General features: G+C 40.6%; 1 protein-coding gene across 1 annotated transcript in view; it reads right to left on the bottom strand.

Moving 5' to 3' along the window:
- The window catches only part of TRPC5 (transient receptor potential cation channel subfamily C member 5), a gene marked incomplete at both ends in the record, with an annotated part of 61,641 nt that overhangs the window by 19,621 nt on the left and 23,653 nt on the right, over positions 1–18,367 (bottom strand). Inside the window, 3 exons of the mRNA XM_079542037.1 lie at positions 3,032–3,354; positions 6,739–6,878; positions 10,129–10,465. Coding sequence (XP_079398163.1) covers positions 3,032–3,354; positions 6,739–6,878; positions 10,129–10,465 — 800 coding nt within the window. The remainder of the gene's footprint in view (positions 1–3,031; positions 3,355–6,738; positions 6,879–10,128; positions 10,466–18,367) is intronic.

Genomic DNA, 18,367 nt, shown 5'->3' on the forward strand with positions numbered 1-18,367 from the left:
TGAAACTGAAATAAACCTTCTATGTGATTTGTGCATTGCCTTGAATTCACAGTTATAACCACGACTATTACTGGACCAGGTTGCACCCAATATATTTGCATGTAGGCATGTACACAGAGAAAGCAGGTGTAAACAGCACCTGGTTTTTGCAATTTTGAATAGAAATAAGACTTTGTCTTTTGTCCCTGTTTAGTAACAGGTGAGAACCACAATCTCTTTCACTAAGTGTTTCAGGTGAGGCTCATACTACTTCTAAGAAAAGAATTTTGGTAATACAACTGCACTCTCTTGTCAAGTATGTTTTGGACCTCAAGCAAACAGGAGAAATCTCAGAGCTCCAACATGCTCCTGAGCAGCTAAGGAAGAACAGGTGCCCCCATCTCTGCCAGGAACTCTCCCAGCCTCCTGCAGTCACTGCAGGGAAATGATCCCAGCTGTCAGCTTCACCCTTCATGAGAACGACCTCCCAGACAGTCAGGTGTAATGGCTTCTTCCTTCCCTTCCTCCTCTTCCTCTATCCTCTCCTTTCTCCATCTACCAGGATCACAGTGCTAAACATACATTTACATTAAGCAATAGGCACTCCGCTTTCTAAAGGATGGTTAGGGCAGAGCATAAAACTTAAATTATTCATGACTTCACCTCATTGCTATCACAAAGGAATATTGCTTCTCCATGATCTATGTTTGTGATGTCGAACACTTCCACACCAAAAAAACATTAAACCCTTCCTCCGGGAGCAATAGGAAATAATGCAGCAGTAAAAAGGTGTCACATTTTAAACAAGCTGTACAAACACGAACAATGCCCTGCTTTTCCTTCCCTTACAAAATTAGATCTTATTGTGTGACTGCCTAGAAATGCTGGTAGGAATCAAAGGGGACTGATTGAAAGCTTTTCACATTTTTTCTTCCATTAGGGATGAACTATGAGCAAACTTGAGGCAACACCATCTCTGATTTGAATTCACTGCAGTCGTGCTTGCTTTCTCCAGCACAACGGTGTAATTTTCTGTTTTGCAGGTTGCTCGTTCTTAGCCATTCACCCATGCTGTGCATCTGCTCAAGGGCCAAATGTCAGCTTGTACTGGGGGTGTTAATAATGACTATTTAAACTTTTAAGAATACGTTAAATAAATTTCTTAAGCGAGGCTCCAACAAAAAAGTAACTGCAGAGCATTCTGTCCCCTGCCAGCAGACCTCAGTCCTAATGGATCCCCTCCCACTGCGATTCTGTTTTAAACAAACCTCTGTCATAAAGGCTGAGCCCCCTCAATTTCCTTCCTGTGCTCTGTTCTCCTTGGCAGGGGGCTTAAACTGAATGGTAGGGTGGGAGAAATTGTGGTTTGTATTGAAGCCGATCCATACTCCTTCTGTTAAGTGGTTCTGTGTCATTTCTAGTTCCAAAGATGTTGTGCCTTCTTACCGACTTACGGATCTTTTTTTTTTTCTCATTCCTGCTGAACAAATGCTCTTTTTCTTTAGTCAGATCCTCTTGTTGCTTCCTTCACTAATCTGCCAACACTGAAAACTAGTTTGTAATGGAGACAGGTCCAAACTAGAGTGCAGAACTGGAACACATCTGTTCACTGTCGCTCTGGGGAAAGGCAGACTCCAGTCCTAAATTTTGTGGGTTTGACCCTTCCTGAGGTAGAAGCTGTCACTTAACAAACATGGTGCTTGCCAAGCATTTCTCCCTCTGGCTACTGCATCAATATAGATGTAGATAAGGAAATAGCATCTTATTTAACTCCTTTGCAAGGGCAGCACAATGCATTTTTGAAGCATTCAAAGCAATTAAGACAGAAAAAAGACTGAAGTCTTTAATTCTGTTTTTCATTAGCACAGTGCAGTTCCATTCACTTCCTCCAGATATAGATGAGTTTAATGAGAAAGTTAATCAAGTCTGTGGTGTTCCTCCTCTGCAGTGGAGAAGAGCAGCACATCTGGCCTACCAGGACACCTCTTGTGAGTTTGGACTTCATCCTTAGAAAGTCTCCCTCTTCTTGTAAGAATGGAGCCTACAGGATAGTACCAGAGCCTTTCCTCTTCCAACCTAGTCATGTGGCCTAAGTTGTCTTTGCTTTTGATAACAATGCAGTGTCACAAATCCTTTTTTTAACCTCCAGCCTTCAGCTGAAGAAGAGTGGAGAATTACTGGGCATGATGACAAGTTTTATTTAATTTTGCCTGACGTGGTGGACAACAGTTTTGTTTTGCTTGCTTGCAGGGCTCAGGCCCTTTTCTAGATGGTGCTTTATTTATTTCTCTTCCTGTTGTGTGTTAAGTACTATGCAAGCAGCAAGAACAATTGGAGGGGGGCTGATTATTATAATTATTCCCACTATTAGTAATTAAAACAAATAGATCACAGAGACAATTCATGTTATTTTTCAGCATGTGCTATCACTTTCAGCCCTGCCAGCTGTCATCACAGCAATTTCCATGCCAGCATCTCAGTAATGTACTAGTATTTGCAGCAAAATTGATTTTGATGTGATTTTAGTCTCACCCCGCTGCAAGGGAATCAGAGGAGCCTGCAACATCATGTGTGGATAAAAATGGCCTAGATGAGCTTGTTGTTGTTGTTGCTCTGCCACATTATTTATTAATACAGCTTTTTCCTACGTTCATCTCTTGATTTCTACATTTTGTTTAGCTTTCCCTCCTTTCTCTCAGAATAAGACAAAACAGTTATTGCAGTGAAAGGATACCTATTTTCTCACATGCCAAAACTGAACGCAGCAGTAATAACATTTCAGTTGCAGGATGATGCAGAGAGACTCTCTGGACCAGAACTAAAATGATTGTCTCTCACTTCCAGACCTAAGAGGCTTTCTGACATCAAAGCTCAGCAGAATGTCTGCCCCAGTTAACTCACACCTTTCCTGCACAGTCAAGCAGCTCACCTGATATTTACAAATGAATAAATAAAGTTGCTTTTGGTGCAGTGATACACAGCATGCAAAGGCAGGTAAGAACAGGGGACAGTCAGAGTTGTCCTCAAAATCAGACAGGAAAGAACATCTTACGTGGAGAAGGCATTGTTCTGTTTCTCACATCGGATCCCCTTGCAGTTGTTGGGTTCCTCCGAGGCACTGGTCTCATAATAAAAATAAAGCTGGTTCAGTCCATTGGCAAAAGCCAGAAGCACCAGACAGTAGATAAAAAGGAATTTAAGGATGTCTAGCAGCATGCGTCCCAGAGAAATCTGCAGGGGTCCCAGGTGTGAATTTGCTGTAAACAGGGATATGAGACGCAAAGAACTTAAAATGTTGGATATTGCAAAGAGGGCTTCTGCAATGAGAGTCGGGTGCCACATTTCCCATTCCTCCCTTGGACGTGAACCGTTGTACTGAAAGAAATAACACAGGTATAAAAGTGAATTACGTTGTAATCATTTTGAGGTAAACTTGAAACTCAAACCTGCTAATACTAATGCTTTACCTATAAACATTGACCAGACAAAGACACAACAAGTACTTTTCAATTCAAAGTATCAGGATCCCACTATCAGTCAGGATTCACGATTGAAGCTGAGTTCATCAGAACAGAGCTTTTTAACGAATTCTTATGAGATCCCCTACAGATTTAGACTGTTCTCTAGAGATATTTTTGGGATATCAGCTTTTCTCTGGGGGTTTCTGGTACGTGGGCTGTACTGAGCTAAAGTTTGATAACAGGTCTTTGGAATTGGATAATTGTGGGTAATTCAGGTCCTTGCACTGATATATAACATCCTTCTCTTATAATATTTAAAGGGGTTCTGACTGCTCCTTAGTAGGTACAGATCATTTCCAATTACCTTTTTTCTTTTTCCTCTTGAATACTACCATACCTTTGAAACATTGCTTATTCCAGGATGAATGTGAGAGAGAGACAGAAAGGAGAGAAGCAGGCAAGCAATGAACTAAGGAACATAAGAAGTGAATGCTTTCCCTCTGCCAAAAAAGCGCCAACAGCCCAGAACCAAAACATGTTCTTCACATTAATTTTCTTATTAGTTAATTTGCCGTGGCAATTTTAGGAAAGTTGCTTAGGCAGAGGTCATAATTACAGCCAAAATACTGGATACAATTGAGTGCATCAGTTATAAAATTAACTTGGTTTGTAACGCAGCTGTAAAAGCAGAAGCATTATCTGAGCCAGATGCAGCCAGATGTAAATAGGTAACATGAAAGAGCCGGTTGTAAACACACAACTTCTCTGGCAGTAGAGAACGGAGTTCAAGACATTTTAACATCGAGGAATTATTTATCTTTTTTAGCATTTATTTCTGCTGATTTAACACATAAAAAGGCAATAATGTACTTAGGATTGTATCGCTAGTACTGTAGCCAGAATGTTTAGGACTCTAAAAACTTTTTAAATACTTTTTAAAAGGAAATGGTATCAATATATCACTGGCAGATGAGTTTCTAGGGACTTCCCATTTAAATCTGAAGGTGCAATACATGAATTCACATTTTTTTCAAGGAGGCAACTAAAAACAATAGTTTTAAACTGTTCCTCCATATGAGGGCACTGAGACATGATAGAATTTCAATGTGACATGTGATTGCTTCTGAAATTTCCAAACTGTTCATTATTTCATGAACATAACAGCCTGAGCTTGTTAACTTGATTTGAAGATGGGTGTTAAAACATTTACAAACAGGTGGACATTTTAAACTTTTCTGCCAATAATCAACAGTGGGAGTGGATAGCTGTGATCAGCAAGCCTCCTCTTCCTGGAGGGAAGATTTGCACAGCTTCCTTCTGCATGCTGACTGGACACATCAGCCCTGGGGCTCTGTGCCAGGATAGGATGCATGTAAAGGACTGTGAAGAGGTCCTCATCTCACATCTATTTTTAAAGCAATTTGCTAGGATTGTATTTTGGCTCCTTGCTTGGAAAACAACAATCACTTTTGAACTGTCAACTGCAGGTAGCAGAGAAACTGATTTCAGAGTTACCTAATGAAAAGGCTAGAGTTGTTCAATTTAGGCTTCAGAAGATGAAAAACAAAGTATACAGAGTAGTTCAAACAAGTTGTAACAGACAGGCATATTTATCCTTCCTCATTATGTGATAATTCAATGCAGAAAACGAAAACTGATTAAGAAAGTATTTTTATCCTATAATTAGACTGAAGATTTCATTGTTACAGAACAATATTGAGGCCAGGACTTGAAACCAGTCAAATCAGGGGAAAAAAAGTATCCACATAAAAATTAGGATGGAAAACATAACCGTCAGTATACAATTTATTTTCCTGATATTTGGCAGAAGGCAGAAACGTCCATGTAATCCTTTGGAGTGCTAAGAAATGTTAGACTATGGTATATTGGCATATATACCAGCCGATTCCAGCCCTGGGCTGTTCTACAAATAGCAAAAACCTTTACAAGTCTTGTTGCAAAAGACTTCGAAGCCATTATCAATGTTTTAAATCCTCGTGTCTCAGAGCATACTGCAACCTTTACTTGACATAGGTCAGAACTTCTGTGGGCATGCTGTTTCAGAGCTACCACTGTAGAAGGTTTTAAGCGCTTCTCAGTATTGTTTGACATTGGTCCTTACCAAGAGCAGATCTTAGGTTAGCCAGGTTTAATTCAAGTGGCACTGATCTGCACTCAAACGGATATATCCCTGTAATTATTCTGTATTCTTTTTTGTGCTGATGTACAGCTCTTTGTAGTTAGTCTGTGTGTTTCTGTAGTCCTTACAAAGTATATAAATGAAACTGTACTTCCTTTGTATGTCTGGTTTGGCTGTAAGTTTAAATCTCAGTGTGTGACCATGTAAGTTTGTGGATGCACAGCTCTTTTGGTAATTTGTATGTGAGAGAGAGAAATAAAAAGATTGTTAGCATTTTAGGATTTGTTTGTGAATGCTACAATTTTCAGCATTTTCTGTATTGCTCACAGATTAAAGACCAGCCTTTCAAGTCTCTAATTTCCTCACTGGTTCTGAATGCCGGGAAAAAAAGATGTGACCTGTTTTTGCTTTGATGCTGTCACAGAGCTGCTTTTTCAGAGAGTAGCAACTGTCTTGAAGTTTTTCCCTTGAAAAACTAACTCACTACCATACAGCCTTCCGGATTTTCGACAGGCCCTGAAACAATACAGTTTTAAAGCTCCAGCATGTTGCTTTGTCATTTTCTTGCCTACAGATTAAACCTTGAATGTATATTCAAGAGGAGAAGCTGACTACTTTACATCAGATGGAAGCCACCTACAAGCAGGTGTGCTCTCAGCAGACTTTTCACAGACAAGTAATCTACAGATCATGGGTCTCAGTGACTACAGATTGTAAATCTTGGTTGTAGATGTTTTCAGATAACCCTATTCTTCTTGTTCCTTTATTACTTTATTTAAAAATCACGCCTTCATGAAATTTAGCATTGTTGAAAGAGATCCAATGTCAGCATGGAAAACAAAAGGTATCGTGGGCAATAAGTAGCTACAAAATGCACAGCAAGTGGGGAAACTTCCACCCAGTGCCCAAACAATCTAATTCAGTATTAGTCAAGGAGTAGTGATGGGAAGGAAGGTCATTCTCTACGCAAATTAATAAGCTTTCCAGGTGAATTTTCAAATCTGAACACTTGCGGTAGCAGCAATTCTTAGACGTCTGTAATTGTGTGCTTGACTTTCTATCCTGTATACCAGGACATTGTGTGCTTTGACTGTTTCTATCCTCTATACCACAGTTCTCACAAACAAATTACAAATTCTCTTTCCCAAGTTACTGTACCTTGACATAGGCAACAATTTTAAGGGAGATAGTTGCAAGATAGAGGGAGTTCATTGCAAAATCCATCAGATTCCACCAGTCATGTACGTATTCATTGAATCCACCATCCCACATTTCCTTGATTTCTCCCCAGATAAAACCTGTTGAAAGAAAGAGAGTTCACTGTCATGAGAAAGGTATTATTTTCCATTAAAGCATTGTGTATATGTGATGTGGTACAACTATAAATTAACTGTGTAGAAAAAAATGCCTCATTCCTTCTGTCTTCTAGAAAGTAAAACTGTGCTGATTATGAGGCATTTTAGCTTCATTAGGAATGCTATCTAGAGAGAGATGAGAAAGACCTACATTTCCTATGTAGGGCTGCAGATACAAACACAAGGACACTATCTGAAACCTGAAGTTAGCTGTAACTACCTGAAGTTAATTGCAACTAGCATGAGTAGATTGACTCAGATGAAATTTGTTTTATACGAATGAAGTATTTAAATCACTGTATTTGGTATAGTTTTTAGTGTATTGTCTGCTTCTACAGTAATCTGTGGCTCAGATGCACAGTACAGATTTTTTCTGACCTCCTCTGCAGAACATACAACACAAGTGTACCAGCTTCTGCATACCAGTATGTTCCCTCCCTGACCTGGGAACACCACAGCAGAGATGAAAGAAGTGAATTTATTCACTACACTCAGTCAGTGCATGTATGCATCTTGCGGCACAAAAAGCCTAGGGACTATTTGGGGGGGGGGGGGGAGGAGGCAGAAAAAAAAACAAAACTAAAAGGTACAGCTCAGCACGAAAAAGGGCACTGCAGCTTGGCATCATATCTCTCAGCAGTGAGTCACATCATGCCAACCACGGGTATGGGTTTTGTGAGGTGAGAATTTATTCCCAAAGCTATGGCGATAGCCCATCCTCTTTACTCTGAAATGCCTTCTGGTAATAATTGGTAGCATTTGCTAACCTTCACTTTACCTCTCTGCTGCTGCAGGGGTAAAACAGTGAGCTTCCATAGCTCATTATCAGACTGCTACCTGGCATAACAGTTTTATTATAAGTAACTTATGTGCCCTTTATTTAAAATCTATTTAAGTACTTTTAAGAACCTAAGCCCAATTTAAAAGTGAATGGCAGGTAAGCTCCTAGGTCACCATGTTTCTGAGTACATCCTTAGAGCTCTCAAATGTTTTGAAATAGCCACTTTACAACATCCTTGAATGAAGACCTGAAATGCACATGAAAAGAGACAGAACAAAATACACATCAAGCTGTACTACAGCTGCAGTTACTCAAATATCTACCCATGCCCAACCACGAATACTGCAGTGGTCACTGAAATGCCACTCCCAATTCATTTTTAGGACCTGAAAGTTCAATCTGAAAAGCAGATAATGTTGAAATGAACCGCTGCAAACATCCGAATATCAGTCTCGGCCCTTCAGCTTCCAGTCAGCAGGTCAATGGTCAGACAAGCATAATGTCAAGGCCAATAAGGTAATTTTATTACAGCTGCCTCCAAATCTTTGCATGCACACAAAAACATAGAATAAATCAATGGAGAAGAGTCTGTTGAAGAACTCATACACTGTATTTATAGTGAGTTATCACTGCTGGTTGCTATAGTTACAGCAATGCTGTGTGTGCTTGTTCACTCTCTCTCCTTTTGTAGTGGAAGATATTTCATAAATAATTACCTTTAATCGGGTGAAACTGTTCTAATTTCTCCATGCAATAAGCAATCCCACAATATCCCTATTTATCTGAAACAAAGGAACTCAAAAGTAAGAATAGAAAACTGTAGCAGGCTATTCTGAAAGGCTTTTTTGTATGGATTATCCTTTCATCTGCACATCAATTTTGCTGAAGTGCCCACCATTTCCTTCAATTTAAACCATGAAGTAAAGGATAAAATGAAGAAATCACCTTAGTTCAGAAAAGACATTCAGTTTTCTCAGCTTATTCTGAAGTTTCTACCTGCACATACATTTCAGTGCCATAACTTAGTTTAATGAGATAATGAGGTTTGAGTTACCTTTTTTAAGTTGCAATGAAGCTACACAAAGAACAAAATGCCCTCGGTCATGATGGAAAGTGATTTGTGAGCATGATTGCAACTCTTTTTCTTTACACATTTCCCATCAGCAGTTTTAGCTTTGGCGCAGTGAAGTCCACTCAGCACAGAACCCGTTTGCTGCTGAGCCACCACAGAAAGGAAGAGCTGGGTCCTGGCGCTAGGCCAGGAGAGGCAACAGCAGGGAGAGTAGAGGTGGACACATAAGAAGCAGTGAGGAGCCACTAGGAGAGCTCTGGAGATGGAGGTTTGCTGAGAGAGATGCCCCTTACTGTGCTGTCTACAACAGCACAAGCATGGCTTTCCAGGCCCTTGACCCCAAGCATAAAACTGCAGCTCACTAATAACTAGCTGGGGGTTGTGAACTGAGCTAGAGTGCACAGAAAGGCTGGAAGAGGGACAGGAGAGCATGAAAACCATTGCCCCAAGTGTGCCTCATAGTATCACCTCAGCTCTCAGTGGTGCTACATGCCAATGGCAGAGCAAAGGAGATGGGGGCCTAAGGAGAAGAGAGATGATATTCCTAAGAATCCTAGGTTTTCACCTTCTGTTGCCTTTGAGCTCAGTTTGAAAGGATAAATACACCTTACCAAAAATGCACCTAAATTTGCTTCTCTGCTCTTCTCCTCCAGTGGCTTTATTTACTTTTTCCCATCTCACCTTGCTACCTCCTCACCCGTGCATCCTGCCTTTGGGGTCCAGGCACCCCACAGTTCTTGCCCAAGCCAGAACAGGTAACAACCTGAGGTTCAACCAGCTGTATTAGATACCCCTTCTTCTGCCTATACTGGAGTGATTGATACTGATTTGTTCAGTGTATATCAGCACAGAGGCATAAGGCAGAATGAGATTTATCTTCCCTTCTCTGCTATCCTGTGGCCCAGGAACAAGCAGGGCAGGTACCTGTGTGCTGACTGCCAGAGCACATCAGCGAGAAGGCAAAAGCCTTTGGCTCTGCCCCCTGCCATGCCTCAGCCAGCAGAAGGAAGCTAACATTCAGGTGGCTTTATTTGATACTACCATGGCCCAGTAGCTAATTCTTGCACAGATGATGTGGGAAGCGGGGAAGAGAGCTGTGTCTGTTCAGGTTTACTCAGGGTCATCTCTAAAGGCATGTCACATGGCAAAAGGGACAGCAGAAGAGCCCTAGGCCAACAAGATCTGTTGTACCAGAAGGAGCCCAGCTGTTTCATGCAGCTACTGAAGCTGGCTGCCAAATCTCTTTACATGACGATGATGCTGACATTAAGTCTCCATACAGTTGCCATGGGTGCGAGGCAGGAGACTGCAGGTCAAGCATTCTTGTGTTCCTGACTTACCTAGAACCCAGGGCAGGATCATCCACTCCACGATGGTGGGAGGCGGTCCCTGCATGTGAAGGTCAGTCCTGACGATATGCTGCGATGCCAGCAGGAGCATGAAGAGGAAGGTTAGGTATGAGCCGGTGTGGCAGATAAACTTTATAAATGGCTTTTTAATGAACAGTCCCAGCCTGCTCTTCGGTGCAATCAGATATGCCACAGATAGCACAGGGAATAGCAGTCCGATGGTGACACAGGTCAAGAGTTTTACTGCCCAGTGTTTCCGCCTCCAGCCTGGAAAACCATCATACCAAAGTGTTGCTAGTAGCTGCTGGCAGTTTGGCTGAGCAACAAACTGAGGAGGAAGAAAAAAGAAAGCTTATTACTGACTCATACTTCATGTATGCTCTTCCTTATCTTACAGAGATCTTATACAAAACTTTGGGCTGGATATGGGGTAGAACTCCACTCTTCTTTTGTACACAGGATTTCAGATTTCTTCTAAGAGATCTTTTCTATTTGGATCATCATTCAGTATATCAGGTACTCGCGATATATAAAGCCTCATCCAAAAGTGATACAACTAAAATTACTATGAGCTTTTTCTCTTCTTATGGTTTTCCTTTCAGAACATTTTAGGTTTCGACAGTCTCAAACAAATCACTGTCAGCATCTTTAAAAAGTGACTAAAAGAGAAGTCAGGAGGGAAAAGATGGAATGCTCCAAGTGTGTGCATGTGTGCATGTGTTAGAGAGAGGGAGAGAAGATGTCTACAAATTGTGTGGGGTGCTGCACATGATTTTGTGCAAGGACTCCAGCATATGTGTGTGTGGGCTGAGCTGGGCATGAGACAGCATGCAATAATGCAAAGTTCAGCCAGGTGACATCTGCTGAGAAGCAGGACAGCACATTTGTAAACGTGTCTCTTTATTAAGGAAGAGAGCAATTGTAAAATGTAAGAGATTAAACAGAAGCAAAAAGAAACCTTTGATCACAGCAGCAAAAATGACATTTGGAAGTTTACTTTCTCGCTGTAAAATAAAACAGCTTTGTGTTGGTGATACATTGCATTTCGGTGACTCCATACAAGAAGTGCTCAGGTTGTAACTCCTGACTGTTTTAATACCTAACAACCCTTGGAATTTCAGACTCAAGCCAAAATATTTCTGGCCTATGCCAGAAGACTTATGTTCTTGATTATAACTAGACAGCCCCATGGTTTCCTAAACTTTTCAGACCCACAGCTAATTAGAGATATCTGCAAGATCAAGAAGGTTGCATTTACGTATTGGAATTTTAACCCATATTAATGAAGCTAAGCAATGACACAGGTTGCCCTGAGAGGCTGCACAATCTCCTTGGAGATCTTCAAAGGCTTCTCAGCATGGGCCTGGGCACCTTGCTATTGTGGCCCTGCTAGAGCTGGAGCACGGGTGGCACCAGCTGGACCCAGAGGTCACTTCCAGTTTCAGCAATTCAGCCTTTTTAAACTCAGATTTCTGACTGTGCTCTGCAAGTTTAAAAGCAAACTTCTGTTTTCAGGATATCTGTTATTTTTGCTCTAATTACATTTAAAACAAACAAACAAAAAATAACCAACTGTTTGAGCATGGATAAAGCTATCAACAAAAACAATCCTGTCACAGCATCTCTGACAGGACATGGCTGTATCAAAAGAATCACACTTCCAATTGACTGTAGTACTAACAGCATTCATCAAGAAGAAACCTCTGAGCAACCTGAAGATGATACTACTGTTTATTACACTTGGCTCATACATATTTAAAAGGGTTCTCTGTGAGGGATGTAGTGCTAACATGCTCTACATCCCCCAGCAGAGAAGCCAGATTTTATCAGCAAAGTACTCTTTCACCCCCATAATTCAAAGCAGCTCTTGGAAGGAAGATCTGTGGTGGCAAAGGGCCCGGATTCTAAATACCAGATTCCTTCTTAGTGTTCAACCCTGGAAGAAGCTCCCATCAGGTACCGTTCCCCACAGTGCTGACACAGGCCAGGGCTACAGATACATGGTCGTCCTTAACACGCCTTTGATTTGTGCCCAGAATTTGCCATAGCTCTTAGTTACCTGAAGATCACATTTGGTGTAACAGAGACTTCTTAAAGGTAGTTTCAGCACACACCTGTATCTTTTAAAGATTCTCTCGCTGCCAGAAGTGCTTAGCATTATTTAGCATGCACAGGGACTTTCTATATGCAATTCTCAGCACTCTATACCGGCAGAGCACTATCACTGCCATGTTCAAAATGGGAAACCAACGTGGAACAGAAGGAAAAAACAAGATTTGCTCAGTATCAGAGGAAAGATGGCAGCAGAACTCATGGCTGGGGTCCCTCAGGACCTGATCCTGAAGCACAAGTCAGCAAAGGAGTCCCAAGCTGCTGTTCTGACAGCAAGTAGTATCTGAAGGCACTTCTCTAGAGCTCCCACAGGACCTGAACGCAGTGTGGGATCAGCACCAGGAACAATGTACAGAGGAAGGGGAAAAGATCAACCAAACAACTTTTCCTGCATCTCTGGTATTTCTCTATTTTTTCCTAGAACAGATTTTTGGTGTGAACAATGTTGTAGAAAACAAAATAGTATGTGACAGAAGTCAGGCAAAGTCTGACAAAACCATTCATTTCTGCAGGTATTTTTTGATTTTGTGAATGTATCTTAAACGCTGTAACAGGCTGCCTGTATCAGAATCACACTGCTTTTGGCTTTTAGTAGTTCAAAGATATGGACTGACCAAAATTATTACCGAAAACAAAATCTCCAGGAGGCATAGAAGGCATTTCTGAAGTTGGACATCTACATGTTATTACTACGGTAAATGTGGTTGCTGCACCTTACATAGAAGCGACACAACACAAGTGGGCACAAGAAAAGAAAATAAAAGTGCATCTGATTTGGGATTAACTTACACATACAGCAGAAACTGGACAGTAGCTGATATGCAGACGAACTCCAGAAAAAGCAAAGACCTGTTGCTCATAACTACCTGAAAGTGTGTGATGGTGAAATGCGAGACCTGGGGATGGTGATGAAAGAAACAATTCTACAGAAATTGAAAAGAACATCAAGCATTGATTCTCACTTGGTTTGTTTTTTAATCTGTTGTTTCAGAACGGTCAGGACGTTAGGTTTAAAAGCAAGAAAATACGGAAGGCTACACTGCAGTATTTTTTCATTTAAGATCACAAACAGGAGCTGTGACCGCTCGTGTTCTGCAGTCATTTGCATGGTAACAGATACTGCTGTTTCTCAGAGATGAGACACAACTTTTTGTTGAGGGGAAAAATGTATATACGCATTTTCTCTTTATCACATATGATAGAAACCTTTAAGGGGAGAACAAACTGTTTTTCCCTTGAGTCAAAGTCAGAGTCATTTGAGAAATCAAATGACTATGTTCCTCTGGTTGCTGTGCAACTTGTGAGCATCTTAAAAGTGCCTCCTCTCTGCCTAATAGCTCATTTATAAAATCTGCTTTCCAAATTGCATCTGATGTTAGTTCTTCAGATGGAGAGAAATTCACACATCATGAAAGCACAGCTTTAAAGATCAGGTTGGCATAAGGCAACGGAAATGGAAAAAGCCATTACATTTTCCAATCAAGCCCATCTCAACATCACTAAAAATGGCCTGGGGGAAATTTAAGCACACCACACTCAAAAAAGCCCCCCTAATGTCATAAACCACCAAATGTTGCCATTATTAAAGATAAGTCTAAGCACTTACCAATGCAGGATTTCACTAACTCGTCTTAGTAAAACTCATTAATCACAGTGTTAAAATTAGTAAATACTACAGCTTAGCTTCCACATGGCACAAAGACTACAGCTGGCTGAAATGCAGTGTTTTCAACCTGCAGAAACACTGCAATTATCTGGCTACTTCCCTGCATACTACTGCAAATGTCAGTCTCATCTTTGTTTCTAGGTGTTGTTACCAGAACCCGTTGGCTAAACCACTAATTGCTCAGCTCCTTAAAGACTGTCCAGCACTAGTGAGGCTATAGCGATACACATAACATTCAAAACAGGGAAAAGCTCATCTCTAGCCTTTTTTAGGTGTGAAATGGCCTGAAATTGTAATAGAATTGTGGGACTTTTGTTTTCATTTATAATTTAAAATTTATTTACAAAGTTTAGGAAACAACCTTATTTTTATTTTGCAAATAGGCGAAACTGAGATCTGGAAAAGCAAGCTGACTTCTCCAGTATCAGTTATTTGAAGGCCTTTCCTGAATATAAGTTCTGTCTCAATGTAAGTATGGTCCCAAAGACGTTTTTCATCTTTTTTTTCAAAGCCTTTTCTTTTGCTGTAGGTAGAAATACTGCATATCACAGTCTTTTATCATTTCACATGAACATACCGTATGTGACAGGATTTGATATCAGTTAAAGTTTCTGCACAGTGAAAAGGGGAGATCTTGACCATTTAAGAAAAATTACACATTGTCCCAGTTTTGTAGGTGGTCCACAGTCAGTGGCAGATGTTCTGTACCAGGTGCTCTGTTTGAGAAGACGAGTATGAGTTGTATTTCTGTATTTCTTCAGCAGCTAACAGGCAGGGCTCCTTCTCATTATCTGACAAGAAGAACCTGTCCTTAGCTGAAGATGCAGTCATTCAGTGAGCAATAAGATGCAATTCAGAGTACCTTCCTTGTGAGGACAACGCTGTTCTGTGGGCAAGACGCTTCGTCTAGCCTCTGAAAATGGGGATAAATTACTCCATCTTTTCAAGAAGTGAGATCAGCAACTTCACTCATGGTTGGGAAACTACTGAGGGCAGAAACTACTGCAGTATGAAGTCTTCTGTGTTCTTTCCTTTCCCTTTTTCCTTTCAGTCCTGCCAGGCTGTAACATTTGGCTTGCATCTGGATTGTGCAATTAGAGAATTTCATTCTCAATGTTCATCATACTCATTGTCACCTGATCCTCTACCAAGGGGAATGTTTTTAAGGGAAAACAGCAGCTGCTGGATGGAGTATCTTTTTCTTAATATCTAATCTTAACTGATGTTTTTATGTCACCTAAATTTTATTTCTTGGGAATTAAATGCTTTCTGCAAGCTGTGCCATTAATATAAATATCAAACACAGAAATTATATTCCACCCCCCCTCCCCTTATCTATGGGGAAATCCCTTATCTCTCACAGTCAGAAGTAATTTAGGATCAGACACAGATGGGCTGAGATGTGAATGCCTCGGGGAGCATCTGAAATAGCTCCCTGATAGACATCACAGGGGCTGAGCACAGTATCTCTCTGCGTTTATTCTGATTATCGTGACGGCTGCCAACAGGCTCTTCTGTTTGGAGTTTGTTGGAGTTCTTTTCTGTACTCTTGCTGCAGACAGCGATAGTGAATGCTCTTCATAGATGAATAAGCACTAATTTGTAACTGCAGAGCCCTGCGTTAATAAGCAGGACCGAGTTCTTCTGTTAGTCAGCTACATCAGCTCCCAGTGAGGTTAACACTGAGAGCCAAATGTGGCATGAGAGCCATAAAATTTAACTTTGGTCTCCCTGTCTGACACTTATATTGATAAGTTAGACTTCACCATTAGTGCTATACCCCACAGCAACTATCCAAAACACAGCAGCTGGATGCAACACTTTTTGAAGTGTTAGCTGCATTTGGGGTTATTGCTATTTTATATACTATAAGTTACTTATTATAAACATTATATTGCACTACATTAAATTACACTATATTACGGTATTATGTTATGACTATATTCCATAGTAATTATCCAAAATGTGGCAGCTGCATAGCTGTAAGGTTCCTGTGTTTGAGGGTATTATTATTTGTGCTGTCCTTTACAATTAAAGTTATTCTGGCTTTGAAAAGGCAGACTGTCACACAAACTGAGCTGGATTTTGCAGTCTGCGTGACAGTTGGGTAAATGCAGTGTCTGATGTAGTGGCATTAAGTATATATTTTAGCTAATTCTGTAAGAAATGTAGGATTCCTGTGAATCTAATTATATCATGAAAAAGATAAATGCCATTGCCATTCTCCACTCGCTGCACGTCCTGCCAAGTGCCTTATGCTCTCTCCCTGGGGCAGTCATCAGGGTGAAGATGTCTCTGAGGACACACACAGCCCCAGTTCAGGTGAGCAGATGAGGCCAGGCTGTGCAGGTCTGTGCCCCTCTTAGCCCATACTGACACAGCTCTGGGGAGCATATTGTTTTCCTTCGCTTCCAAATCCTCCAGACGAGCCTGCACGAGTAGCACGATGCATTTCCATGCAACAGAAAAACTATTCTGCCTCCATTTTCTAACCAAGGAGAAGAAAGGAAACGTGATTGTTGTATCAGTTTGAAATTCCAGCGGAAATACTCAAAAGAGTTACATTTCTAAATTAGCTCAAAAGCAGAAGAGAGAAACTATCTGTGGCCTCATTTGAAGCCTGCTGCTGAACGCAAGCGAGCCCTGTGAGATCTGATATTCTACATAAGAAATTCCAGCCCCTCAAGTGTGCAGCGTTGTGAACAGTGAGATGAATAAGAAAATACTCTTTCTTAGCACTTTTTTTTTAAAGTTCAACCTTGTTAATGACTGCAAAGTTATTTACATTCTGCTGCTAAAGCATGAACTGCAGAGGGTAAACACCTAATGGTTGTTCATCCCGTTAATTAAGTACTTTCTGCAACAGAGAAAAAAGCAAAAAATGAAACAAAGAAGCCTGGAGGGGAAGCTGGGTAACTCAGCCATAACTACAGACTGTAGTTCAACATTCTCCATCAGGCACTTCCAAGAGATCATATTTTTCTGTGTGTTTTTTTTTATTTTTTTTCCCCTCAAGAAATTACAGGATGAATATCCTATGAAAACACAGCTGCTATTCACATGTATGTTACTTCAAACAGTGAAGCACTGATGCAAATCCAGTCATTTCTGTCATTAGAAGATCACTAGCTCAGCTGGAAGAGTCCTTCAGGAAAACCTGGTGCTACCCAAATCACTCAATCCCTCTGCTGGTGGATAAAACAAACTCCAGATCCTCCACAGATGAACATATGGCCTTAAATTATACAGAATTTTGTTTAATCTGTTCTTAGAATATTTTAAGTGACGATGACACATGAATCTTAACTAAAGGTCTCTCATTCATAACATGTCTTGATGGTAGCAGACATGAACTGAGTTCAAGCTGTAGCAGCTAGTAAGTCCCCTGTGATGTGAATGCTAGCAAAAGGTAAGACTGCACAAGTGCCAAAAACCTGCTACCATTCCATCAAGATTCATAGTTTTCATGAATTTATGTTGGACTGGTTTAAACATTTAAAGAGAAGAGGTCCTGTATATTCTAAGATGAAGGTAAGACCCAGTAAATCCTGGGTGCCCACACACAGAAGAAGCAATTAACAAAATATTTAAGCTTGACATTAAATTCATCTCTTCTCAGAGTGTTTAAATGTGTGTTTAGCTATAGATTTGTATTTATGGCTTCTGCCAGCAGGATTTAAGTGCAGGTGTAAATCCAGCCTTGAATAAAGGCGAACTGCTGAACAGTGCTTCTGGAGACAAGCTGTTACCAGCAACCCCAGAACAGCTCTTCTGGGTCAAAGCCTGAACACAAGCCCAAACGAAAGCACAGAGCTTTCTAGCAGGAAAAGAAAAAAAATCAGTATGTATTTTAGCAGATAGCAGAATGCAGCTGATAAATAAATTCACGTAGAATTATCCCAGCAAATATTTCAGAGTTGAGTTGTGTTGCAAAGGTTAAGCAGGCACAATTCAGATTCCAAAGACAGTATGCTACAGTGTGCAACTAAGAGAGGGTCAGTTAATCCACAACACGCTAACTGCTCTCCCAGAGCCAAACAGACTCCTCATACAGGAGCACTGAAAAACCACTCAGGCTAAGAACTGCTTAGAGACAAGTCTTGCAGACTTATGTCCTCTTGCAGGTAGCAAGTTACAGGTCTTGCAGATGAACGCTGGGAGCTCTCGCAGGCTTTAGCTGAAATGGAGAAGATACTGACTTTTAACTAAAGGGTTGAGTTTATTCTCCCTAGTGAATGTTTAACATTTATATTAAAAAAGTGATAAGTAAAGCGAACACAAGAATTTTAAAAGTCATTCACAAGTATTTTTAAACACATGCCTACTTTACCCTATTAGTGTTAATAAAAACTTCTAAAAACATTTTCTATTTTTTTCCTTTCTAACCTGAGAAATGTCTGTGCTGAAACTATTTAACTTTGGTTTCCTTTTTCTTTCTACCTTACCTTCTTC

The sequence above is a fragment of the Tetrao urogallus genome (assembly GCF_951394365.1).
Source record: "Tetrao urogallus genome assembly, chromosome: 13".
In the NCBI taxonomy this organism is placed as follows: domain Eukaryota; kingdom Metazoa; phylum Chordata; class Aves; order Galliformes; family Phasianidae; genus Tetrao; species Tetrao urogallus.